Source organism: Pseudonaja textilis, chromosome 3 (assembly GCF_049901715.1).
Source record: "Pseudonaja textilis isolate UNSWEBS1 chromosome 3, rPseTex1.2, whole genome shotgun sequence".
Taxonomy (NCBI): domain Eukaryota; kingdom Metazoa; phylum Chordata; class Lepidosauria; order Squamata; family Elapidae; genus Pseudonaja; species Pseudonaja textilis.
The window spans coordinates 7,602,016-7,629,682 of record NC_141992.1 but is presented as its reverse complement, the minus strand read 5'-3'; the positions used below and the strand labels follow the sequence as shown (position 1 = coordinate 7,629,682).

At 47.4% G+C, this 27,667-nt stretch overlaps 1 protein-coding gene across 1 annotated transcript; it reads right to left on the bottom strand.

Moving 5' to 3' along the window:
* PTK6 (protein tyrosine kinase 6) lies at positions 1-26,583 on the bottom strand. Its single transcript, XM_026697360.2, has 8 exons — positions 26,086-26,583; positions 24,420-24,541; positions 20,646-20,809; positions 9,168-9,321; positions 7,798-7,959; positions 6,203-6,384; positions 4,811-4,964; positions 1-3,893 (listed from the first exon to the last, which is right to left on the bottom strand). Exons 1-8 carry the CDS (start codon positions 26,322-26,324, stop codon positions 3,697-3,699), a joined length of 1,374 nt encoding a protein of 457 aa, XP_026553145.1. The 5' UTR covers positions 26,325-26,583; the 3' UTR covers positions 1-3,696.
* Positions 26,584-27,667: the final 1,084 nt, after the last annotated feature.

Here is a 27,667-nt window from a genome sequence, read left to right as displayed (position 1 = left end):
TTTCTTCCAACAATTATTATTTATTTCATTTTTAAAAACAAAATTACAAATCTCTATTTACATTAACAGCATTGTGTCATTTGTAATACCTGTTTCTTTTTGTACTTATACATCAGTTCTAATTCCTATATTCTACCCATTTGTACCACCTATTCAGGGGTGGGAATCAAATTTTTTAACAACCGGTTCTGTGGGCATGGCTGAGTTGGTGGGCATGGCTTGGTGGTCATTTTATTGGCTGGGTGTGGCCAACTCAACATCACTCACATTGAGGCACGCATCTCCTCGCCGGGCCTCACATGGCTGTGAGGATGCTGCAACAGTCGTAAGTGTGAAAAATGGTCATAAGTCCCTTTTTTCAGTGCCATTGTAACTTTAAATGGTCACTCCACACAAGCAAAGTACCACCAAAGGGGGGAAAGAAACTCCTGAGACAGGAAGTCTAGTCCTGCCGAGAATGTCATAAGGGTTAATGGAGAGGCAGTTTCTGTGAGCAACACCAGAATGTTTCCTTCCTGCCTTCCTTACAGGATTAGGCCAATAATTTCTTCTAACAACCGGTTCTCCAGACTGCTTAGAATGTTAACAACCAGTTCTAGAGAATAGGTGTGAACTGATAGAATCCCACCCCTGCACCTATCCCAAACCACGTAATAGTCCAATTCGTCCTTGCCTATTAATTCCACTGTGAATTTATCCATTTCCACACAGTCCATTATTTTTTGTATCAGATCTTCTTCGGATGGTATTTTTTTTCTTTTTTCTAGCCCTGTGTGAAAGCTATCCTTGCCGCCATTATAATATGTATAATGATGTATTGGATAGACTTGCTAATTCTTTACCAATTACTATATTACTGCTTCTTACAAAGGGTGACATCATACCAATGGTGACTCTTGTAACCAGAAAGCTTTGAAGCCAGATGGAATTTCGTTGCACTTGATTCTTATTGCAAGCTTCTAAAGCTCTGCTTCAAAACCTTGGTAACTTGAACTTCAACTCCCAGAATGCCCCAGTAAACACGAGAGTTGAAGTCCAACCATCTTAAAGTGGCCATGCTTGAAAAAAAGCCACTCATCAATATGATTGGTTTAGTGGTGGGTATTTCTGTCTCTCTGAAAAAAAATGCTCTTGGCACCGAATTTATACTTTATACCAACTTTGCTTGTCAGAAGGTCATAAGAGGGGATCCCATGACCCCAGGACACTGCAATAGTTGTAAATATGAGTCAGTTGCTAAGCATCCAAATTTTGATTACATGACTATGGGGATGGCACAATAGTCGTAAGTATGAAAAACGGTTCTAAGTCACTTTTTTTTAGTGTTCTTATAACTTCAAATGGTCATTAAATGAATCATTGTAAATCAAAGGATTATCTATATCTTTACCTATAAATCTTCAACCAACAGGAAAATATGGCTTAAAATTCAGGAATCCTTCCAGACACGCTTCCCAGGTCAGAGTCACACAATATTCTTAACCTTCAACCAAAATGAATGAGCAATGTTTCTTATTATCCCATCAAAATAAATCTGCCAAAATAAACAAACCATCGAATGTGCTTCATTCACGTAACATGTTAAGATAATGGTTGGATTCCCACAAGTGGCTGAATCACCAATCCTAGAGTCGTGCATATTCGATGGACAAACTCAATTTGGGATCTTTTCCAGTCTCTGAAGCAAATGAGAATACATTCAAGTTTGAATTTCGCAGAACCCAAGGGCACCAAGAGGCAATATATACAGATTCATCAGCCCAGTTCTTCTGCTTAGCTTTTTCCAGTCTTTTTCCATTCTGCCAACATTGGACCCAAATTTTTGTCTTGGATTTCAACAGGCTCGCTATCCACAGGAAGATTTGTGAGGTGTGGTGGGTGCTAATTAAGTATTGCGTTGCAAAGTGTAACAAAAGACAAGGAAGTTTAGTCGTGGCCCATTGGATCATTCATAGAACATTGAATAACAGAGTTGGAAAAGACTTTGGAGGTCGTCTAGTCTGACCTTAGGGCAGGAGACCCTATTCCAGTGATGGCGAAACTTTTCAGTACCAAGTGCCCAAAGTACGCAGGCACATCCCCAAAATGCAATGTGTGCCCGTGCCCTGTGCATGCACCCCGTGCATGTGTGCATAACCATGTGTGTGAGACCCCCTGCACCCACCACACGTGTGTGTGACCTCCCTGTGACCCCATGCATGTGCATGCAACCCCTGCATGTGCACCCCCACATATGCATGCGCGCCCCACCCCCTGCATGGCAGAGACCTGAAGACCAGCTGGCCGGCAGGAGGCACATGGGTGCATGCACAGTGGAGCTGAGCTGGGGCAATGGCTTGTGTGGTCAGAGAAAGCGCTCTGCTTGCCACCTCTGGCATGTGTGCCAAAACTTCACTATCACGGCCCTATTCCATTTCAGAGAGATTTCTTCTTGAAAGCTTCCAGTGGGGCCACAACTTCTGAGTCAGTGTCATGCCACTGGTGGAGACTGACTCTGAGGGAGAGGAGGAAGAGCCGACAGGGAGTGGAAGTGTGGCTCCGGAGGTTGTGGAGGAGGCTGAGGAAGGGCAGAGGCTGGCTGAGCAGTCCCAGGCCCATCAGGGGTGGGATACTACCAGTTCCCACCTATTCGCTAGAACTGATTGTTAACCTTCTAAGCAGTTCAGAGAACCGGTTGTTAGAAGAAATTACTGGCCTAATCCTGTAAGGAAGGAAACATTCTGGTGTTGCTTACAGAAACTGCCTCTCCTTTAACCCTTATTATGTTCTTGGCAGGACTAGACTTCCTGTCTCAGGAACATCTCTGGAGTTTTTTTCCCTCCTTTGCTGGTACTTTGCTTGTGTGGAGTGACCATTCAAAGTTACAATGGCACTGAAAAAAGTGACTTATGACCATTTTTCACACTTACGACTGTTGCAGCATCCCCACAGTCATGAGAGGCCAGGTGAGGAGATGCGTGCCTCGATGTGAGTGATATTGAGTTGGCCACGCCCAGCCAATAACATGACTACCAAGCCATGCCCACCAACTTAGCCACGCCCACAGAACCGGTTGTTAAAAAATTTGAATCCCACCCCTGAGGCCCATCCCCTATCCATCCTAGTGCACGCAGGGAGGAGAGGATAAGGGAGAGACATGGTCTACTCAGGAGGAGAGGGCCTTCATCCTCTTCATGGGCTGCAGCTGTGACAACTGGATAAGAGGACGGACATGCATACGGGCGAGCGCTGGAAACAAAGCGTGGAAATATCTCTAGTTTATGGTTCCTCTCTGAGTTTGGCGTCCTTCCCAGTGTGCGTTATCTGTGGACGTCCTCCAGCCCTTATCTTGCCTGGTTTGTGTTGCTTTTTTCCTTCTTCATGTAACTGTTTGTGTGGGAGTTTTTTTGTCTTCTGTCAAAGATATTTGGAGCTTGGAAGCAAAGTGAAGGAATAAAAGGGGCTTAACCTGTTTTCTGTGGCCGTGTTTGTTTCGCATCCCGCCCTGGGTCATCACAGTCAAGCTGTTCCATTGGTTGCCTACTCTCACCTTTAGGAAATGTCTCTTTCATTCTAGGTTCAAAGCCTTTTGGATTAAACCTACATCCCAACAGGGCTGATGGTAGGATAATTTGTCAATCACCTTGATCTTACCCTCTACCCCTTGTGGTCAGGTGATGGTGTGTTGGGGGCACCACTTCTGCCCTGAAGGGCAGTTTAAGAGAAAGCTTCAAAGTTCTCATAGCTGGTGAAGTTCCGGAGGAGTTCTCTGATGTTCTGGAAGTCCGGCCTTTGGTTGGGATCCAGGTTCCAGCATTGGCACATTAGGGAGTACATGACAGGAGGGCACCTGGGCGGGCAGTGCATCTGGAAGCCATTTTGAACCTTGGTGGAGACCTCCAAGTTACTCATGCCTGTGGGAAAGGAAGGGAAAACGCAGCCTTATTGACGTATTCCGCGTATGGCATGAAATACCCGGAGAGCAGTAGATGTAGTCCTCGACTTACGCCCACAATTGAGCCCAAGATTTCTGTTGTTAAAGTGAGATACTTATTCAAGGAGTTCTGCCTCATTTTACGACCTTTCTTGCCGCGGTTGCTAAGTGAATCAATCAGAGAGGAAACCCCCCCCCCCAATGCCCTGTTTTCAGCCTGGACGGCCTTCAGCAGCACCCTGGTAGAGTGCAGAGGGTCTCTGAGTCCCCCTCCCACACACCACGGTTTGGCTGCCAGAGGCGCTGCAGGCCGGTCCTTTGCTATTTCCAGGTTGGCCCTGCCGGCCAGATTTAAGTACCTCGCGGCCTGGATCTGGCCCCCGGGGCCTTGAGTTGGACACCCCTGTTCTAAAGGGATCCAGAAGGGAGAAGCCTGATCCGATCTGAGAGTTTTGCAGTGAAAATTCAGCACCAGAAAAAAATGAACACAGATGGCTGATGCTTCATTTAACATCTTTATAAACAGAATAAGTAGATTTTACAAACCGGCTGTAGATTTCTCCAACAGGGAGCAAACTCAAACAGAAACGTGTTGCAAGTTCAGAGCAGAGCTCCGGTTTTCAGCAAGCAAGCAAGCTAGTTTTGCAGGCAGGCAAAAGGAGAGAGGCCGTTTCATCTCCATAGACAGAGCTCAACATAGCTTCGGAGCTGCAGAGCTTAACGTAGCCACGCCTAGGCTACTTCTAGTTTCAGTTTCCAAACTGTCCTCATTGGCTGATTTAATTGCTATGGCTATTCATTGGCTGATCTTGTTACCAAGCTCTATTTCAGTTCGTGAATATACTCTGACAGGGTCCTAAGGATACCCAACCAAACTCTGTGCTCTCGTCCCCATACCTGGATACGGGTTCTGCCCGCGGGTCATGATTTCATACAGGAGGATGCCAAAGGACCACACGTCCGATTTGATGGAGTAGCATCCGCAGGAAAGGGCTTCCGGTGCGGTCCACTTGTAAGGAAAGCTCTGGGTGTAAGAGAGGTAGATATCTTCCTGCAAAGACAGAAACAGAGGGTGATCCACTTTGTACGGTGTCTTTGGAAAACTTGACATTTCTAGATCCCCTCAAAAAGGGATCTGTTATGTACAGACAAGGTCCAATCAAGGGACCGAGTGTCGGGGTCATAATCCACAGTTTCTGAACATTATAGGTCGTCCTTGACTTGCAACATTTCAATGAGTGACCGTTCAAGGCTACAATGGCACTGAACAAAGTGACTTACGACCGTTTTTCACACTTATAACCGTTGCAGCATCCCTAGGGTCATAGGATCTAATTTTGGGTGCTCAGCATCTGGTTCTTATTTATAACGGTCGCAGTGTCCTCGAGTTATGTGATTCGCTTTTGCGATCTTCTGACAAGTAAGATCAATGGGGAAGCCAGATTCACTTAACAACCACGTCAGTAACTTAATCGCAGTGATTTATTTAACCACTGTGGTAAGAAAGGTCGTAAAATGGGGCACAATTCATTTAACGAACGTTTCGCTTAGCAACAGAAAATTTGGGCTCAGTTGTGGTTGTTAAGTCGGGGAGTACCTGTAATATCAGGGATACGTTACATTCCTTTTTATTTTTCATATTATTCTTAGGTTGCATTAGTTTGGTTTTTTTTTTAACCTTTATACTTTTAAACATCACTAAAAGCTATTTAAAAAACTGACCAATTGCCATCCCTAACTTTTCAGCAATAATAATAAAGTTATATTTAATTTAATATATAAAAATATATTGACAGATCCAAATCTTTATTTATTTATATATATATATAAATATAAAACAATGCCAAATAAGTTGATGTAGTATAGAGAGATCCAAATCTGTCTCTGTCTATCTATCTATCTATCTATCTATCTATCTATCTATCTATCTATCTATCTATCTTCTATTTATGTCTCCCTCCCTCCCTATATCTATCTATCTATCTATCTATCTATCTATCTATCTATCTATCTATCTATCTATCTTATCTACCTACCTACCTATCGTTTATCTACCATCTACCATCCATCCATCTATTTATATTTCTACCTCTACCTCTACCTCTACCCCCCACCTCTCTCTCTCGTAAATTGAGGATTACCTATCCACTAATCCTTGATTACCAGTCTTAAACGGAAATAAAGTTTGACTGGACATATTCATTCTGCCATTTGGCCTTTCTGGATTAAATCCTGGATTAAATCCTATTTCTCTGGATGCCGTTGCGTCTCAGAAGGATTGAAAAATACCTCGATCAGCCTGGCCATCCCAAAATCTCCCACTTTGCAAATATAGTTTTCTCCCACCAGGACGTTCCTGGCAGCCAAATCCCGATGTATGAAATTCTGCGATTCCAGGTAGCTCATCCCCTCGGCCACCTGGGAGGCCAAGCAGACCAGTTCCACCAGCTTCATCTGTTTCCCCTCTGGACCTGGGAAGAAACGGACAGTGACATAAGAATCCCCCAGACCATGAGTTCCCCCACCACCACAAAAAAGTTTCACTTCTTTTTTAGATGGAGATAGCAAGAGGAGGCATCTCATACACGGAGCTCAGAGAAAGATAGATTAACAGATTAACAGAGTTGGAAGGGACCTTATGGGTCATCTAGTACAACCCCAATGTAGGTCATTAGACAACCCGGTGCCCACAGGCACCAAGAGGAGACTCCCATTACGGGGACCACACACTAGTGGGCCAGAGGTTTTCAGGTGGATGGTGGGGAATGGAATTCTTCAGTCAGAGCTGAAGAAGCTTCTTGGATGAGCAGTGAAATGTCTTCAAAGAAAAACCAGAAAGTCCAGTGGCCCCTTGGGGAAAAAAGCACCTTTGGGACAACCATGACCTGGAGGACTGAGCATCTCCATAGGCATCTTGGAAAGAGGAGAAAAGACTAGAGAAGGACTTAGAATAGAATAACAGAGTTGGAAGGGACTTTGGAGGTCTTCTAGTCCAACCCTCTGCCTAGGTAGGAAACCCTACACCACTTCATACAACTGTTATCCAATCTTTTCTTTAAAACCACCAGTCTTGGAGCATTCACAACTTCTGGAGGCAAGTTGTTCCACTGATTAATTATTTTGTCAGGAAATTTCTCCTTAGTTCTAGACTGCTTCTCTCCTTGATGAGTTTCCACCCATTGCTTCTTGTCCTGCCTTCAGGTGTTTTGGAGAATAGCTTGATTCCTCTTCTTTGTGGTAGCCTCTCAAATATTGGAACCCTGCTATCACGTTTCCCCTAATCCTTCTTGTCATTAGACTAGACATACCCACTTCCTGCAACTGTTCTTCGTATGTTTTAGCCTCCAGTCCCCTAATCACCTTTGTGGCTTTTCTCTGCACTCTTTCTAGAGTCTCAACATCTTTTTTACATCGTGGCGACCAAAACAGGATGCAGTATTCCAAGGGTGGCCTTACCAAGGCATTACAAAGTGGCGTTAACACTTCACGTGATCTTGATTCTATCTATTCTGTTTATGCAGCCTAGGACTCTGTTGGCTATTTTTTTTTGCCAGCGGCTGCACACTTTTGGTCACCAAGGAGGATGCAATGGACCATAACACCATTTTGTGAACAGGCCATCTTCTGGCGAGCTTCTGTGGGGTGGGTTGCTGATGTTCTTACAATGCACTTTTGTCCTCATTTGGGCAAAATCTAGGCTTAGCTATGGATACTTTTGGACAGAGGGGCGGAACCAGGAAAAAGGCGATGGTCTTACCCCAGAGGTCTCCAAATTGGCGACTTTTAAGACTTGTGGACTTCAACTCCCAGAATGGGAGTTGAAGTCCACAAGTCTTAAAGTCGCCAAGTTTGGAGGCCTCTGCTTCTTACCTTTCTGGTCTTACCTCTCAAGAAGGCGAGCAAGTTCCCTTTGGTCATGATTTCAGTGATGATGTAGACGGGATCCCCGGCCGAGCAGATGGCATAGAGAGAAAGAATATTTTTGTGCTTCAACAATCTCAGGGCCTCGATCTCATTTCTGAAGGTGTCCTGGCACGTCAGATCGGCTGGGATGGGACGAAAAGCAATGGTAAATTTCTCCCTTCTGGTATACCTCAACTCCTGATTACTTTACCAGGCGTATAGGTAATCATCGACTTACAACCACAAGTGAGGCCTGTTGTAACTTCGAACAGCCGCTAAGTCAAGGATTACCTGTATTTAAGTCAAGGATTCATAAGTCAAGGATTACCTGTATTTAAAAAAAGGGGGGTGGGGCTTCATTTGCCTGAAAAACTCCAGCGGATGGATCTCGTCATCAGAGAGAGTATCTTAACTTACTGCACCTCTGTATGGTTTGCCAATTGCACAGTGGCAGATAGGACAGCGCTCCAGAGGGTTAGCGTCATTGCCCAGAGGATCATGGGTTGCCTTCTCCCCTCTTTGGAAGAGCTTTATAGCTCCCGCTGCCTTAAGAAAGTTCAAAACATTCTCAAAGATCCATCTCATCCTGGGTTCCTTTTTTTTTTTTAACTATTACCATCTGACAGATGGTACAGGATAATAAAAACAAGGACAAACAGGCTGAAAAACAGCTTCTATCCCAGGGCAGTAGCTCTTAAAGAATTCTACTGTATAGTCTAATATTAATGCAACATCTGGGGTTTTCAATTCAATGTATAGAAACGGTTCTCTACGGATGGTGAACCTATGGCACGTGTGCCACACGCAGAGCCATTTGTGCCGGCACACAAGTTGCAGGCAAACTTGACTCACTGTTGATTTTCGGCTGGTTTCAGGCCTTTTTCAGCCTCCCAAAGGCCTGAGGAAGGCTTCTGCAGGCTAAAAACTAGGCCCGTTTCATCACTTCCTGTTTTTCCGAAAATACCAGAAGTGACGAAACGGGACTAGTTTTCGGCCTGCAAAGCCTGCAGAAGCCCTTCCTCAAGCCTCTGGGAGGCCAAAAAAGGCCTCAAACTGGCTGCAAATCAGCTGTGAGGCACAGTGCAGGTAAGGGGGTGACGGGGTGCAAGGGTGGGGATTGCGTGCGCATGCATAGAGGCGTGGGGGGCATATATTGCCTTCTGGGTGCTGGCACGCCAGTGCGAGCGTGCCAGCACGTGCCCAATTTTTGGCACAGGAGCCCAAAAAGGTTAGCTACCACTGGTATAGAATGTGTGTTTGTGTTTATTTTCATAGTCATAATGTACACTGAAGACAATGACAATAAACTAAACTAAATCATCTGACTTTCATTTCCATGAGACTACTTTACCTCTCTTTAACACTTTGATAGCAACTTTCACTTTCTCTTTCCAAAGTCCCTCGTAGACTTCTCCAAAGGAGCCTGAGTCCAACTTCCGGATCAGACGGAATTCGTCTCTGGGCCTCTCCCAATTGTCCCAGTGCGGCATGGCCTTTGGCTCCGGCTTGGGTCAAAAAGAAAGTCAAAATGGGGGTTAAGTTTTCTCCAAGATTTATTTCGTGTACCGTTGGCAACTTTTCTTCTCCCAATTTCAAGTAGTCCTCGATTTATGGCCATTTGTTTAGTGACCGTTCGAAGGCTACGGCCCTAAAAAAAAAAATGACATAGGGCCGTTTTTCACATTTACGACCGTTGCTCAGCATCCGCCCAGTCACGTGATCAAAAATCGGATGCTAAGCAACCGACTCATATTTATGACGGTCGCAGTGTCCCTGTGGGGGGGGGTCATGCAATTCCCCTTTTTGTGACCTTCTGACAAGCCAAGGGGAAGCCAGATTCGCTTTACAATGGTGTTACTAACTTTTAACAACTGCAGTGCTTCTCTTAACGACGGTGGCAAGCTAGGTTGTAAAGTGTGGCAAAACTCACTTCACGACAGTCTTGCTTAGCAACAGAAATATTGGGCTCAGCTGTGGTCCTAAGCCGGGGATTAGGTGTATCGCTTGCCCTGAATTTTTTGTTTTGCCAAAAAAAAAAAAAACGGAAAAAAAAACCCGGAAGAACAGCTGCAAAACTTCATTTCTGCAGGTAGTTTCAAGATGCTGAATGGCTGATATTGTTTGACCTGAAATGCAAAACTTCCTTTTAAACAGGACTTTCTTTTTGTTCGGGGCGGGGGCACTTGGGGAATTAGGGGAGGGGGAGGAGTGGGCCCAGCAGGCTGCCTCCTCTCCCAGCCAGTTCCAGCCTGTTGTCACCGTCCTTTTCATCACACCTTTATGCTATTGGATTGGCTAATTGTGGACATGGGTGCCAGGTGGGGGCTAAATAGAGGAAATTAGCTGAACATTTCCCACGGGAAGTTTCAGACTCCGCCGGACTTCTCTGCAATTGCTTGTCTCAGTAAAAGTCCCTTTCGGAATGCTAATGGTTTCGAGAGTTTCCTTTCCTGAAAAGGTAGATGAGGCAGGTCCTTACATTAGGCAGAGTTTGCAAAACAAAAGGCCAACCCAGAGAGGCAGCTGTCATACCGTAGGGCAGTGGCCCCCAACCTTTTTTGTGCCACAGCCCGCTACCGGCATCACAGAATGATCCGCGGCCCGGTACCGGCATCAGCACGCATGACAAGGCAAGGCGAGCCGAGCGACCGGCCAGCCAGCCGTCCCCCGCTTCTCCCCACCACCTTCAACTCCTCCTTTGTACCTTTGTCGATGGGCTTCACTTCGGGACGGTCGCTCAGCTCGCCTTGCCTTGGGTGCTGAAAGAATCCTCGTGCCTTAGTTTCGTTCGAAGCCCCCCCCCTTCGATGAAACTAAGGCGCGAGGATTCCTTCAGGACCCAAATGGCGCTTTCCAACCGGAAAAGCTCACCCGGAAGCACTTTCTCGTCAAACAAGATGGCGGTGCCCAGCAAACCAGCGGCGCGGTAGGAAATGTTCCATGGACCGGTACCGGTCCGCGGCCTGGTGGTTGGGGACCCCTGCTGTAGGGAATCGTGAGAACGATGTCTAGTCAAGGCAGGGACCAGGAGGAAACTGAATGCTGGTGGAAAGCCTTCACATAAGGAAAAAACCCTGCCACACGGATAGAGGAAGCTGTGACCCTGCAGGACTCAGCTAAGCCCAGGTGTGCCATAGGTGTTGGAAAGAAGAACGACTGGGATGGAGGACAAAAGGAGTCAACCTTGCCCGAGGCAATCATCAACGCGGGTGGAAAGAGGAGCTGAAAGGGCTGGAGGCCGAAGAGGAGGAAGGGGACGAACCTAGTCTCCTCAGGAAGCAAGCCATGCGATACATGATAGATGCCTTCCAGAACATGAAGACGCAGGAGGCTCTGGCCTGGATGTCGGCAGATAATGGCCATCAAAGCCGACCAGAGGATGTAGATGGGAGGGCTTCACCCTTGGACACCACTGCAGGAGTAGCTGGCACCCCAGCTTGGGCGGCAATGGTGGCAGGAACTCCACAGGTGGGCACAAAGGGGGCCAACGTCCCAAGATCAGATGACGGGGCAGTTCCTCAAAGACAGAAGAACCCCCCGCTCGGTGTGAGGTTTGATGGAGACCCTCAACAACTAGGGTTCTTCCTGCTGCACGTTCTCATCTACATGCAGGAGTACAGCCACGAGATCCCCACCGAAGGAGCCAAGGTGAGGGTTGTCATGCTGGCACTAGAGGGGGCCGCGGCCAGTTGGATGGTCACCCTCCACAACGCGAATGCTCCTGAGTTGAGAAACTTCAACCAATTCATGACGGCTCTACGGCGGCGATTCGAAGACCCTCCTGGCTGACTGCAAAACCAAAGGCCGCATAAAAACTGCACGGCAGGGGCGCCGGCGGGCGGCTGAGTACACTGAGGAATTTCGAGACCTAGCCTGGCGTCTTGACTGGCCAGAAGACATCCTAGTGAGTTACTTCAAAGATGGGCTAAACAACGACCTGTACACCACTTGCATCGCGAGAGGAGACCCATCTCATCTCCACGACTGGTATGTGCTAGCCGAAGAAGTAGAGATCGACCAAGCTCGTAAAAGGTACCGCTCGGGCAAAGTGTGGAAGAGATCGCCTCCGGAGAGGAAGAGAGCCCAAGTCCAGCCGACGCGCTCCACCGCCTGCTTCAAGTGCGGCACAGAAGGACACCGAGCAGCGGAGTGCCAAGCTAAGTGCCCTGCTAAGAACAGGGACCAAATGCCGGGCAGAAAAGCCACAAAGCAGCAACCGCACGTGAAGCAGACGACCCTGAAGAGCTGGAAGGTCATGGAGGTCACCCACTCACTCGCTTAAACAAGAGGAGGGAACTGCCATCCCACTGGAGAGAGACCAGTGGTCGACCGATACCGACTCTGACTATGACCCTCCGGTAAGTGGCCCAATCTAATCTCTAATACTCCCGTGATCCCTAGTGATTAGATTAAGATTAGATTAACAGAGTTGGAAGGGATCTTGTAGGTCATCTAATCCAGGGGGCGTGGCAACTTTAAGACTTGTGGACTTCAACTCCCAGAGTTCCTCAGCCAGCTCAACTTTGACAACTTTAAGACTTGTGGACTTCAACTCCCAGAGTTCCTCAGCCAGCTTTGCTCTGGGAGTTGAAGTCCGCAAGTCTTAAAGTTGCCAAGGTTGGAGACCCCTGATCTAGTCCACCCCCCTGCCCAAGCAGGAGACCCTACACCATTTCTGACAGATGACAGTCCAGTCTCCTTGAAAGCCTCCAGTGATGAAGCTCCCGCAACTTCTGAAGGCAACTTCTGTTCCATGGGTGGATTGTTCTCACTGTCAGAAAGGTCCTCCTTGTTTGCAGGTTGAATCTCTCCTTGTTCAGTTTCCATCCATTGTTCCTTGTCTGGCCTTCGGGTGCTTTAGAAAATAGCTTGACCCCTTCCTCTCTGTGGCAGCTCTCATGTCTCTCCTGGTCCTTCTCTTCCCTAGACTAGCCAAGCCCAGTTCCTGCAAACATTCATCGTATATTTTAGCCTCCAGTCCCCTAATCATATTGGTTATTGTCTTCTTCATTTTTTTAGAGTCTCTACCTCTTTTTTATGGACTAGTGATTTTTTTTGAAAGACTAGTGCTGGCCCACCTGAAAACCATCAGAGACCCTCTGTTAGACTCCTTGCAATTGGCCCACTGAACAAATAGATTGACAGATGATGCTGTTAATATGACTCTGCACTACATCCTACATCTTGAAACGCCAAAGACCTCTTCGTAGACTTCAGCTCAGCATTCAATACTATAATTCCAGACATTCTTCTAACTAAACTAAACCAGCTAGCGGTACCTGAACACACTTGTAAGTGGATCATAAGCTTCCTAACAGACAGGAAGCAGCAGGTGAAGCTAGGCAGAATCACACCTGATACCTGTAAATTAGCACAGGAGCACCCCAGGGTTGTGTGCTCTCTTCTCTTCTTTCTCTATACCACTGACTACATCTCAAAGGATCCCTCTGTTAAAGTACTTAAGTTTGCAGATGATACAACAGTGATTGGTCTCATTCGAGACAACGATGAATCTGCGTACAGGAGGTTTGTGCAACTAGCCTTGTGGTGCAGCAAAAACAATCTTGAATTAAATATACTCAAAACTGTACAAATGGTGGTAGATTTTACGAAAATCCCTCCTATACCACCACCAACAATGCTAAACAACACAGAATCAATAGTAGAGACCATGTTTCTAGGTTCTATTTCAAGACTTAAAATGGACATCTAACATTGTTAGGAATAACAAGGTTACCTAACGTAGTTTGGGTAAAATAATATATATAAACTATGATAGTAAGTTTAAGTGTGTGTCACTTTAAACTGCAAAGCATGTAATTTTGGGTGCGGTTGTGAACCGCCATAAGAGGGAGCAAGAGAACCTGCTGAATTGCTGACGATTCCTGATGATTGATGGTTTGATGGATTGATGGTTTGCTAACTGCGTGTTTTCCCTACTGCTGAGTTGCTGAAGGAAGAAAGGAGGTTTGACTTCTTCATATCTCTACTGCGAGGAGATATATTACTGGACTGATATTTATAAGTTTACTGACCTCTTTTTCAACACTGGATTTTGCAACTGAATAATCCCTGGACGGACTGAACTAGTGAATGATATATGGACTGTTTTGACTATGCTAAAACTATTACTGGAATAAACTATTTAACTAGCACAGTGTATCTGTTTTACTGAGTGTAAGCTACAAAAACGTTTATCTCATATATTTTGCCTGCCTGCCTGCCTGCCTGCCTGCCGTGCAGATTCTGCTAGGGTGTATCCCTAACAAACATCAAAAACGTCATCAAAAAAGCACAACAAAGAATGTCCTTTCTGCGTCAACTCAGAAAGCTCAAACTGTCCAAGGAGCTGCTGATCCAGTTCTACAGAGGAATTATTGAGTCTATCCTCTGCACCTCTATAACTGTCTGGTCTGGTTCTGCAACCCAACAGGACAGACACAGACGTCAGAGAGTAATTAGGACTGCAGAAAACACAATTACTACCAACCTGCCTTCCATCGAGGACCTGTATACTGCACGAGTCAAAAAAGGGGCTGTGAAAATATTTACAGACCCCTCACATCCTGGACATAAACTGTTTCAGCTCCTATCCTCAAAACGACGCTATAGATCACTGCACACCAGATTAACTAGACACAAGGACGGTTTCCCCCCGAATGCTATCACTCTGCTAAACAACTAATCCCCACAACATTGTCAACTTATTTACTAAGACTGTATTACTATTATTCCTCTACTACTAGTTTATAATAACACTTCCTTAGAATTAGAATTCTTTATTGGCCAAGTGGGATTGGACACACAAGGAATTTGTCTTTGGTGCATAAGCTCTCAGTGTACATAAAGGAAAAATAAAATACATTCATCGAGAATCATAAGATAACAACACTTAGTGATAGTCATAGGTTACTAATAAGCAATCTATCTCTTCCCACTTATGACTATAACTGTGTTGCTTGTATCTTTACAATTTATATTGTTTTATTTGTTTCCTAGTATGATTCGATTGCTTATTAGTAACCTATGACTATCACTAAGTGTTGTATCTTATGATTCTCGATGAATGTATTTTATTTTTCCTTTACGTACACTGAGAGCTTATGCACCAAAGACAAATTCCTTGTGTGTCCAATCCCACTTGGCCAATAAAGAATTCTAATTAATTCTAATTCCGATTCTTATCTATAGTGTGGTGACCAAAACTGGATGCAGTATTCTAGATGTGCTCTTACGAAGGCTTTATATAGAGTGGTATTAGTATATCAGTTGACCTTAATTGTACGCCTCCCTCGTTTCAAGTTCTTTTCGATAAACGATCTCAATTCCTCCAGCTCCCGTGGGGTCATCGAATACAGCTTCGGTTTCGGGAGCGTCACCCCCGGTAGGAATTCAATGCTACAATCGGTTGACCGATGAGGAGGGAGCTCATCGGAGGCCTCTTCACTAAACACCTCTCTTAAGTCCCAGTACTCTTTCGGGATTTTCTCCTCCCCCTCCACGCGCTCGGCCCCCGCGGAAGCTGTCTCAGCAGGGCTTCGGAGCTTCGGATAGGGTTTCTCCTCCCCTTCCGGCGGGGGTTGCTCCTCCCCTTCCGGAAGCCGATCGGTGCGGGTCCGTATCCACCCCTCTCTCCAGTTCACATGGGGATTCCACTTCCGAAGCCAGGCCAATCCCAATGTTAGAGGCTGTTCCATCCCAGGGGCCACAATAAAACACAGGGTCTCGTGGTGGTTTCCCACGGTCCTCTGAAGGGGTTCCATTATAAAACGTGCAGGGCAACCTCCCGCCTCAGATCCATCCAGTTGGCAAAAGGATATGGACGTTCTCAAAGTTCTCAGTCCGATGCCCATACCCTTGACTACTTTCATGCTAATTACTCACCTCGTGCACCCCGAGTCCAATAAGGCCAGCATCTCCCCCTCGGTCCCTGAGGTGGGCACCCTTAACTTTATTGGGATGGTCATGGGCCCTTGGTTAGGACTTACCGGGACGTCATCTTCCGAGTCGGTCTCGCTCTTGTCGAGGGGTGTCGGAGGTCCCAGCTCCTCTCCCGTTGGAGGGGCGACCTCGACAACCTCCCCTATCTTTATCCCGGTTTCGCGAGGCTTGGTTGGGGAGGTTTTGGGCTTCCTCCCTGGCCCCCGCACTCCCTTTGGATCCAGCTTGACCCAGCAATCCGCTATCCGGTGGCCCTCCTTCCCACAACGAAAACAGGCGGTAGATTTGGCTCTTGCCATCACCCTTCCCTTTCGGGGTTTAGGGGTCTCTCGGAGACGTGGGGGGAGCAGGTTGCTCCATGCGGGGCCTCCTCTGCGTCTGCTTCGGGCTAGATCTATTTCCACTTCTTCCGCTAGCAAGTACCACAACTGCAAGTCATGTGGATCCCTTCTGGAGATGCACATGTGGTATATATCTTCATTTAAGCCATCTTTGTAGGCTTCTATCAGAGCCTCCTGGGACCAGCCTCGGATGCGGTATGCCAGCTGTCTGAACTCTTGGGTGTAGTCAGCCACCGATCTTCCCCCTTGAGTTATGGTTTTCATTCTGATCCTGGCCCTTCTCTCCGCCAGAGGGTCCTCAAACCTCCTCCTCAAGGCAGTCATGAAAACATCGAGGCTCCACAGTTGCGGGGAGTTATCATTATACAAAGTCACCACCCAGTCTGCTGCCAACCCCTCCAGGGTCCTGGTAACACATCTTACTTTGGCTGCTTCAGAGGTGAACTCCCTTTCATATTCTGCCATATAGAGCCCGACTTGTACCAGGAAAAACCCCAAATCCTTGGGATTTCCTCCAAACTTCACATCTAAGGGGGGCAGGTGGCGTCTCTCAGGCATCACACCTATTGCTGGGGCTCCCCGGGCGGCCGCTGGCTGTTGCGCTGACGCGGGCTGGGCTAGTGGGGTGGGGGCAGCCCGACTTTCCCAGGCTGAACTCGCTCCTGCTTCCCCCTCATACTTTGGAGCCATGCCGGGTTTCTCAGAAGCGTCCAGAAAGAATTTCCCGGCTTGATCCAGCCTGCATTCCATCTCCTCCCCGTCTTGCCACAGCCGTTCCCTCGCACCTCTTCGACTTACAGTGATTCCAGGAGGGGGGGGGGTCTTCCGGATCTCTCCATCCAACTCCTAACGACCATCTGGGCATCTCAGCTGGGGTTTCTTCCAGAGTAAGGTCAGCCAGCAGGTCAGCGGCTGGCATCTCTGGTAACAGCATCGACTGCAGCTCCCTGGTCATCTTCATCGCATCGGCTGTAGCTCTCTGGTCATCTTCATCGCTGGCTGGAGATGACATGATGTGAAACCCCCTCGGAAGAAAAATTGGTGTTTTCTCCGTTTGGGCTGATGGTGAGATTCGGAATAATGTCAGTGTGTGCTCCCTTCAAAATCCAAGAAAGAAATACTCAAGACTCCACAGATTAGAGCAAAGTTATCCTTTTACTGGAAATTAAAGCGGAAGCTACAAGATGGAATTCCGAATCTGAGAAATTGGCGCGCAGATCACATATACAAAGGAATGGAATTGTTCCCACCCCGCCAAAGTCCAAAAGACTCTTCCAATTAAAAGTTCTGAATATGATCATGTGGGCATCTTCAGGTGGCGATGAGGCCTCTGTCCGTTGACCTTGACATATTTTGATAAGACTTCGCAGCTGCGCAAAAGGGGATAGAAGCTAGCAAGGAAATGGAAAGTTGAAGAGAAGAATTCATACACCCCCTCCCCTTGCTTACCCACAGTAAAGGAATGCAAAACACCTCCAGCTCTCTTCCCCCCAAGTCACCCCTCCCCCCCTGTTGCTAATGACAGCCGAAAGAATTAAACCTGGCAGCAGAGAAGATGTAGCCGAAGAGATCTTGAGGCTGAGACCCTCTGTTAATGCAATTTAGGATTTTTCTTTAGAGATACGATTCCCGGGGAGAAGGCAGAGAATGTCCTTAAAGGCGCTTCCAGACTCGGGGTGCACCAGATGCTTAGTGAGCGCTGCCCTGGTAGAGAATTGGGGGATTCTGCCCAAGAAGGCTAAAAACCCCAATAGCCTTTTGCCAACTGGACCAGCTCAGTCGCTGGAGACCTCCTGGCCACTTTCGCCACTGGGAGTCGAAAATGGGGCCCCACTGAGAGACGCTAGACTTCCTAGTAGTCTCCGGGATGGAGAGAAACCCCACCCCTTGTCCTGGGGATGGCCTAGCTGAGAAAAAGGAACCCAGTAATGGACTAGAGAAGGGGCCATTGAAATTCCCGCCCAAGGACAAACCTCCAGGCAGCAGAGGGTGTTCGGCTAAAGACAGCCTGTATTTCAAAAGGAATTTTTTTACTGTGATTGCAGAGAAGTCCGGCGGAGTCTGAAAGTTCCCGTGGGAAATATTCAGCTAATTTCCTCTATTGGGCCCCCACCTGGTACCCCATGTCCACAATTAGCCAATCCAGTGGCACAAAGGTGTGATGGAAAGGACGGCGATGAACAGGCTGGAACTGGCTGGGAGAGGAGGCAGCCTGCTGGGCCCACTCCTCCCCCTTCCCTAATTCCCCAACCGGTTATACAGCGAAAGGGAAAGCGTGCAAAGCGTGCAGCCCCCAAGGTGCAGCCCCCTCCTCCCCTGTAGAATGGCAGCTTTCCAGCAGGGAAGATTGCTGTACTATTTTCACAGCTGTATCCTGCCTAACAACCGGGGAAATATTTACTTCTGAGCCTCGTTTAAGGATGTGGTTAGGATCAGTGGTGGGATTCGAATATTTTTAATCCCGCTTCTGTGGGCGTGGCTTGGTGGGCGTGGCAGGGGAAGGATACTGCACAATCCCCATTCCCTCCCTACCCCACTAACCTGCTTTCCAGCTCCGTTCTCCTGTGCAGGGCAACTAAAGAAGACCCAGCCGATCAGCTGGGACTCAATGGGAGGCAGAGAAAAGATGGGGACGGGGCCAGTCAGAGGTGGGATTTGCCGGTTCTCTGAACTACTCAAAATTTCTGCTACCGGTTCTCCAGAACAGGTCAGAACCTGCTGAATTCACCACCTCTGGTTAGGATCCTTAAATTCCTAAATCATCCCACGATAGCCCACAGAGATCCTATTTTTCCTCTGACATCTCCGATTGGTTGCTGCCTCCATCAAAGGAGATCCAGTCGCTAAGACAGTGTTTTCCAAAGGTGGAAATTTTAAGAGGTGTGGATTTCGACTCCAAGAAGCCAGCATGGCTGGGCGGAAGAATTCTGGGCATTGAAGTCCAGACTTATATAGTAGCCAAGGTAGAGAAAGGCTGGGCTAAGGTGAGCAGAGTGCCACCTGGTGGAGATATCGGTCAGCTCACTTCACAGGCCGTACCATAGCAACGCTAGTTTGCGGAGGCAGATTGAGTGGTGCGGAGGTAAAAGGTGGGTTAAGACCCCCAAGGCACAAAAATCAATCTGAAATATCACCATTAAAAAAACAATAAAAATTAGAAAGGCCTCCAAATATTCCGCTCCACTCATTCTGAAGGAGGAATTAAACAAAAAAAAATACTAGAAAGGACTCCCTGGTTGTATTTTTATATGCATACCAGTAAATCCATGCCGGTTCCCAAGCACCTGAATTTTGATCACGGGACCTCCAGTTGTTATAAGTACGAGGACGAGCCACAGGTCACTTTTTTCAGCGCTGTTGTAACTTTGAACGGTTGCTAAACGAACGAATGCTTGTAAAACAAGGACTATCTTTATCGCTACCCATCTCATCATAACGTTGCAAAGGTTGAGACTGGCCTACACATATATAAACAACAGCAATAGCCAGGGGTGGGATTCTACCAGTTCGCACCTATTCACTAGAACCGGTTGTTAACATTCTAAGCAGTTCAGAGAACCGGTTGTTAGAAGAAATTACTGGCCTAATCCTGTAAGGAAGGCAGGAAGGAAACATTCTGGTGTTGCTTACAGAAACTGCCTCTCCATTAACCCTTATTACGTTCTTGGCAGGACTAGACTTCCTGTCTCAGGAACTTCTCTGGAATTCTTTTTCCCCTCCTTTGCTGATACTTTGCTTGTGTGGAGTGACCATTCAAAGTTACAATGGCACTGAAAAAAGTGACTTGTGACCATTTTTCACACTTATGACTGTTACAGCATCCCCACAGTCATGAGAGGCCAGGCGGGGAGATGCGCGCCTTGATGTGAGTGATATTGAGTTGGCCCACCCAGTCACATGATCACCAAGCCACGCCCACCACCTAAGCCACGCCCACAGAACCAGTTGTTAAAAAATTTGAATTCCACCCCTGGCAATAGCACTTAAGATTTATATACCACTTCACAGTGCTTTTACAGCCCTCTCTGAGCGGTTTTACAAGTCAGAGTGTTGCCCCCTCCCCCCACAAAAAACAATCTGGGTCCTCATTTTACCGACCTCAAAAGGATGGAAGGCTGGGTCAACCGTGAGCCGGTAAGAATCAAACTTCTGGCATTTGGCAGAATTGGCCTGCAATACTGCATTCTAACCACTGCGCCACCACGGCTCAAACAATGCAGACCATATGCAATAAATGCATGCAATTGATGTACGCCACACATGCATGCCACAGGTGTGTGCCACGCCCAGGTGCGTGCCACATACAACTGAGCGTGCCAGTTGGACACTTGAAAACCAGTCTCTCCTCATCCCCAGATGAAGATCAGAAGGTGTAGGTCAGGGGTGTCCAACCTTGGCAGCTTTTAAGACTTGTGGACTTCAACTCCCAGAATCCCCCAGCTTAGCCACGCTCGGGCAACTTGCTAGCTGGGGAATTCTGGGAATTGGAGTCCGCAAGTCTTCAAGTTGCCAAGCTGCAAGTCATTCGGTGTCCAGCCCTCTCTCACCTTGTAGCAGGGCGCCAGAAGTTTCAAGCCGTGAGTAAGAACCTTTTCCTTGTAACACGTCACCAGGGTGAGCAGGTCAGGGAACGTCCTCGTTCCGTTCATGTAGAACCTCCCTTCGCCGTCTCTCAAGATCTTGTAATGTCTGGTCAGGTTGCCGTCGCGGACTGTCAAATTCAGGAAAGCAAATTGAAAACAAGGCAAGGGAAGACTATTATGGGGTGGGGGATTCAGAACCCCCCCTCTCTCTAAAGGCTTTGGTTGCTTACTGTCCCCATAAGGAAGAAGGAGTGGTGGTATTCAGCAGGTTCTGACCAATTCTAGAGAACTGATAGCGGAAATTTTGAGTAGTTTGGAATACGACCTCTGACTGGCCCCGCCTCCATTTATTCTCTGCCTCCCGAGTCCCAGCTGATTGGCTGGGTCTTCTTTTGTTGCCCTGCACAGGAGAACGGAACTGGAAAGCAGGTTAGTGGGTGGGGAAGGACTGGAGATTTTGCAGTAGACTTCCCCTGCCATGCCCACCAAGCCACACCCACCAAGCCACGCCCACAGAACCGGTAGTAAAAAGTTTTGAATCCCACCACTGGGAAGAAAGGATAAGATGCTGGCTTGCTGGGTGCTGCATTGTGGAAAAGAGCAAATAAGGTGATTTGCAGATTATTATTTTTTTGCAATGGGTAGTGAAAGAAGACAGGATTTCAGGGGTTAAGCGATAAAGGGGATCCTGGAATAAAAGCGGATTGTTTTAGGATCAGAGCATTTATGGCAGCATCTAGCCAGCCCTGATTGATCGTAAATCAAACGAAGTCAGGTCAGATCTGGTTATAATTTGGATGGGAGACCATGAGGAAATCTTCTAGGCAGGGTTGCGAAATCAAAATGTGATATTCGAAGAAAGGGATGGCAAACCACTCCAATCCTATTGCCCAAGAAAACAAGGGCGTGTGTGCACGAAGCCATCCTGTGCCTTTGTTTACCTTTGGGGAAATTGGCAAGGAGACCCAGAAATACCTATTGAAAATGCTTCCAATTCTTGCTCAGTTTGAATTGCCTTGTAGAATAGGAATGGAAAGAAAGAGAGAGGGAGAGAGAGAGAGAGAGAGAGAGAGAGAGAGAGAGAGAGAGAGAAAGAGAAAGAAAGAAAGAAAGAAAGAAAGAAAGAAAGAAAGAAAGAAAGAAAGAAAGAAAGAAAGAAAGAAAGAAGATGGAGGGAGGGAAGGAGGGAGGGAGGAAGGAAGGAAGGAAAGGATGCAGAGAGGGGGAAAGGAAGGAAGGAAATAAGGAAGGAAGGAAGGGAGGAAGGGAGGGAGGAAGGAAAAGATGGGAGGGAGGGAGGGAGGAAGGAAGGAAGGAAGGAAGGAAGGAAGGAAGGAAGGAAGGAAGGAAGGAAGGAGGAGCAAGGAAATATTTGGCATCTATTTTAATGAAGTCTTTAGATCCACGTTTGTCCACTTCAGCAACTTTAAGATGAGGGAACACCAAGAATTCTGGGAACTAAAGTCCACACATCCTAAAGCTGCCTTAATTCAACTCTGACCATGCCACAGAATGCCCTGCGCTCTTTTTGCACGTACCAGTGTACAGTGCACATTAAAAAGGGGAGTGGGCTCAGTTAACATAGTTGAGGTCTCTATCTTGACTCTTTTAATCCTGCAGCCCCACGTAAAAGTTTTGCAAATTCTGGCCCAAAGAGATAGCCCTTTTTTTTTAAATCCTTCCTTTTAATTTCCTCTGTCTTCTTAAGAGTCGTTTTAGAGGGTGAGTCAGATCTCCCGTTTCTATTCTAAGCTATTCCGAGAGGCCAAAAATCTCCTAGTCATTACGGCCGCTCCTCAACTTATGACCACAATTACGTGACTCACGACTGATTTTACAATCTTTTTTGCCGCATTCTTATGTGAATCAGTGCAGTTGTTAAGTGAATCATGCAGCCATTAAGCAAATCTGGATTTCCCCCCCATTCCGACTTTGCTTGCGGAAGCCAGTGTGATGACCCAAAGGGACGTAGCACAAAGGCAATACAGTCAGATAATCAGTAGGGGTCCCCCAATGTCCTGGTTACCTTCTGGGCTAGAGAAAAAAACTCTCCCAGGGACAGCCTTTAGCTGCAGAGAATCAAGTCCAAAACGTGGTCAACAAAAACTGTAACTATAAGTCCAATCAAGGCAAAATCAAAGTCAACACAAGATAAATTCACATTTGCTCCCAGCAGCTGCCTCACTCAGCTTGCATCTCTTTTAAACTCTCTTCCCAGGTGTGCCTAATGAAGGGAATCAGGACCCACTCCTCCTCCATAAGCCATGCAACCCACGTTGCTCTCTTTTCTGTTCCTCCCTGTGTGCCCTTGGATGAAGAGGGGAGGTGGGCCTGGTTCTTCCTCTGAACTCCCTCTCCCTTGTTCTATCTCTCCCCTGCTCTGGCTAGCCGGACTTTGCCCTTCCCCAGTTTCCTCCACAGCTAACAGAGCCACCCTCCCACTTCCTGTCAGCTGTTCGTCTTCCTCCTCGGATTCAGACTCCGACAGGGGCATGACAGCCAGCTGGGAAGGTCACACATGGCGATCACGTGACCCTTGAGGCTTTGCAACCCCGTCATAAGTACACGACAGTTGCCACGCATCTGGATTTTGATACTGTGACCAGGGGGAGACTGCGAAGATTGTAAATGAGAGGGCTGGTTGTCATTTTTTTCCCCCCAGTGCTGTTGTAATTTTGGATGGTCACTAAACCAAGGGTGTCATACTCAGGGCACGTTGGGTGCTTAGATCTGGCCCACGCGGCCAACCCAGAAACAGACCGGCCCCTGGTGCCTCTGCCAGTGAAAACACCCTCCCCCGCACCGGGCTCCACTTTTGCTGGCAGGGGCCCAGGGGTGGGATTCAAAAATCTCAATCACCATTTCGCTCCCTGGTTGTTGAGTGGGCGTGGCTACGGTGGACGTGGCCTACTGGAACTTCCGGAAGGGCCATTTTTTACCTTCTTCAGCATCCAGAGACGTCCCTTGGACACCTGGGAGGAAGAAAACGGCCTCTCCTGGGTCCCAGAGGCCCTCCAGAAGCCGGAAACAAGCCTGTTTCGGGACTCCTGAAACTTCTGGGAGGGCCGCATTTTCATCTTCCCAGAGCCTCCACGTGGATCCTGCACTTATCTGCATCCAAAACGAGCTGGGTGGAGATTCCTGGGAGGGGAGAGTCAGGGTAGGTTGAGCCAGCCGGTCAGTTCGACTATCGGTTGGGCGAACCAGGTGTAAATTTAACATCCAGTTTGCAAGAACTGGCCTGAACCGGCTGGATGCAGAGAGGGCTGTCAAAACAAATTAGGAACAAATTAGAAACGTTTCCCCTTTTGCATTTGAGCATGCAGGAAGGGACAGGAAGAAAGGGAAAGAGGAAAGAAAAAGAAGGGAACGCGGGAAGAGAGCAGGGAAGGAAAAAGAGCGAAAGAGGGGAAGGAAGAAGAGAAGGAAGAAGGAAGGTAAAAGAAGGAAGGAAGGAAGATGAGAATGAGAATGGGGGAGGGTTAGCACTTGGACACCACAGGTGCCCCCGACACGAGTCCCACCTACCATGGCCACGCCCATCCCGACCACACCTGCCATGGCCACGCCCGGTATGGCCACACCCATCCCCTGGCCCTCCAAGGTCAAGCACAACCCTGATGCAACCCTCAATGAAATTGAATTCGACACCCCTGCACTAAACAAACAGGTAAAGTGGAGGATTACCTTCACAAGAATCCGGTATGTTTTGTTTTTTTTTTCAGCACAAAGTCTTACCTGAAAGTACGAAATCCGCTCCAATTTTCTCACTGATCCGAACCAGGAAAGCACCGGATTTGTTTTTTTCCGACATCAGCCGGAGCACCGCTTCTGAGCGAGAGATTTGCCCAAAGAACCACCTGTATGGCGACAGTAGAGGGGAAAAGAAGAAGAAATAGTGAATTGTATCAGATTCTCATCCATCTATTCCAACAATCTTTTTCACAAGTGGGGGGAGGGGTGAACAGGGGATGATGGACTGGAGAGAGCCATGTATTCCTGCTCCTCTCCACTTCCTATGACATCACTGCTGTGTCTGCAGTTTCCACCTCTATACAGCTTGGCTGGCTGACTTGAGCCGTCTGCAGCCTGGTTTCTATGTGCGGCAGTGACGTGAAGCGTGGGATGGATTTCCTAGCGGGCTAGTTGGGAGGTTGGCGGGGGGGGAAACTGGGGGAACTGGTGTGTTTGGAGAATGCTTCTTGGAAAACAAGCTGAATTGGAACAATGGTCCTTTCCGTGAAAAAAATGTCCAGGGAAAAATGTTGGTTATCCTCAGGAGCTGAAAGAAGATTCACACGATGATGAGGAGTGTGTGAAATGTTGATGGTCTAATCTAGTGCTTCTCAACTTTGGCTGCTTTAAGATGCCTGGACTTCAACTCCCAGAATTCCCCAGCCAGCATCCGGATACTTTAAATGTGCTAAAGTTGAGAAGCTCTGCTCTAGCCTCTTTGGCTACCTCCCTGCCTGTCAGTGATGTGTGGACTTCAACTCCCAGCATTCCCATGGTGGCTGGGGAATTCTGGGAGTTGAAGTCCAGACATCTTGAAGTTGTAAGATTGATAAACACTGCTCTAGCCTCTCTGGATGCCCTTATTCCTTTTCAATGATGTGTGTACTTCAACTCCCAGAATCCCCCCCATTTAAAAGTAGTTAAGACTGCTGTAGTCTCTCTGGGTGCCCCATTTCCCTGCCAGTTATGATTCAAACAGTTTGAAAAAAACATCTGGATTTCAAGTACTCCTTTCAGCCAATGTTTATTTGCACAAAACTGCATCAAGGCCCCAATATCAGTAGCACTTAGAGAAGACTTATATACCATCTCACAGTACTTTATAGCATTCTCTGGGGAATTTATGTCAACGTATTGACCCCAACAATCTGCGTCCTCATTTCAATGATCTCGGAAAGATGGAAGGCTGAGTCAACCTTGAGCTGGTCAGGATTGAACTGCTGGCAGTGGGCAGAGTTGGCCTGCAATACTGCAATCTAACCACTGTGCCGCCATGGCAATGGCATGCAATAGAATAGAATAGAATAGAATAGAATAGAATAGAATAGAATAGAATAGAATAGAATAGAATAGAATAGAATAGAAGGTAGGGGTAGGATAGAATAGGATAAAATACTTAGTCTTATATACCACTTCACAGTGTTTTTACAGCCCTCTCTAAACGGTTTACAGAGTCAGCGTGCTGCCCCCCCAAACAGTCTGGATCCTCATTTTACCGACCTGAGAAGGATGAAAGTCTGAGTCAACCTTGAGCCGGTCAGGATCAAACTGCCGGCAGTGTGCAGAGTTGGCCTGCAATACTATATTCTAACCACTGCGCCAACAGGGTTCCTTAAGCTTCGCTGCCAAAACCTACGGAGGATTCGAGTTGTAACCTGCTAGTACTTACGGCTCCGTCTCTACCGTCTCTTTCTTGGCGAGATAGTTGTAGGGAACGTAGCCTTCCTCGCTTCTTCCTCCCTGAGCATCCACCTGCTTGGCCCAGCACCATTCTCCGGTCTTCTGAATCACCTCAAACAAGTCCCCTGCTTGGAAAGTCAACTCCGTTTTGGTTCGGGCTTGAAAATCCCACAAGCTGGTGTAAAGAGAACAATTGGCTCCGGGCACCGGATCTGTTTTGCAGGCCATGGTCGAGCGCAGGATTGAAAACCGGGAACGAATCAACTAGTTACTTTGTCGGCCTTTCTGTCCTCCCCAGCTGCAAGTCCTGTTCAAGTTAACATAGGTATGCACTCCTTCTGGAATGTAGCAAAGGGATTTCTCGTAAACCCAGGGAGGCGTTCCCCAGAGCAGGTAAGCCCTACTACCAGCCACAAGGTGTACAAACCGGAAAAGCAGAGAGGGAGGGAAAGAAGGAACAGGGGAAAATCCCTATCTGCCTCCTATTGCTAAATGAACCTTCGTGATACATTTCAGCCCAGCCCGTTCTGACTTGTTACAATGGCCTTTTTTAAATTTTCTTTTTCAAAAATACAAAAGGTTTTTCCAGTGTGTGGTGGTGGGGGGTAAGGAATTTATGAGTGGGTTATATACAGAGTAATACAGAGTAATAGAGTTAGAAGGGCCCTTGGAGGTCTTCTAGTCCGACCCCCTGCTCAAGCAGGAAACCCTATATCCGTGATGGCGAACCTATGGCACTGCGCATCCACGCGCCTCACAGCTGATCTTTCGGCTGGTTTGAGGCCTTTTTTCGGCCTCTCAGAGGTTTGAAAAAAAAACCTCTGCAGACTTTGCAGGTTGAATAATAGGCCCGTTTCGTCACTTCTGGTATTACAGGAAATGACAAAACGGGCCTATTATTCTGTCTGCAAAGCCTGCAGAGGCCTTTGGGAGGCTGAAAAATGCCTCAAACCAGCCCAAAAAATCAGCTGTGATACACAGTGCAGGTAAGGGGGCGGCATGGGGGGGGGAGTGCGCGCACATGCGCAGGGTGCATGGAGGACACCACGCAGTTGCCTTCTGGGTGCTGGCATGCGAGCACGCATGCGCAAGCGCGCAAACAATTTTTGGCACAGGAGCCCAAAAAGGTTAGCCACCACTGCCCTATACCATTTCAGATAAACGGTTGTGCAAAAATATTTCCGGTATTGGAGAACCCATAACATCCAAAGGCTAACTGTACCACTAATTGTTCTGTCAAGAAATGTCTTGTTAATTATAAAATAATTTAATCATATGAATTATAGTTATATTCTGTTGGAAGTTAAAACCCACCCCTCTCCTGGAAAAATGAAATATCCTAGGAAATATTAAAAGGGCAGAATATTTCTTCTAAATAGAGTAAAGTAGAAATTCAGAGAGGCAGAAACTCATCCCCCTCTCCCCCACCTTTGCTAATGGGCCGTTAAGGACTAGGCCAGAGTATTCTACATAATAAAGGCCTCTACCCATCTCACCACCTGGCCTGGGAAGATTGTATCGGCCAACACTTAGGTGAAGCCATGTGGTCCAAAGTCTACAAAGTTAGCTAA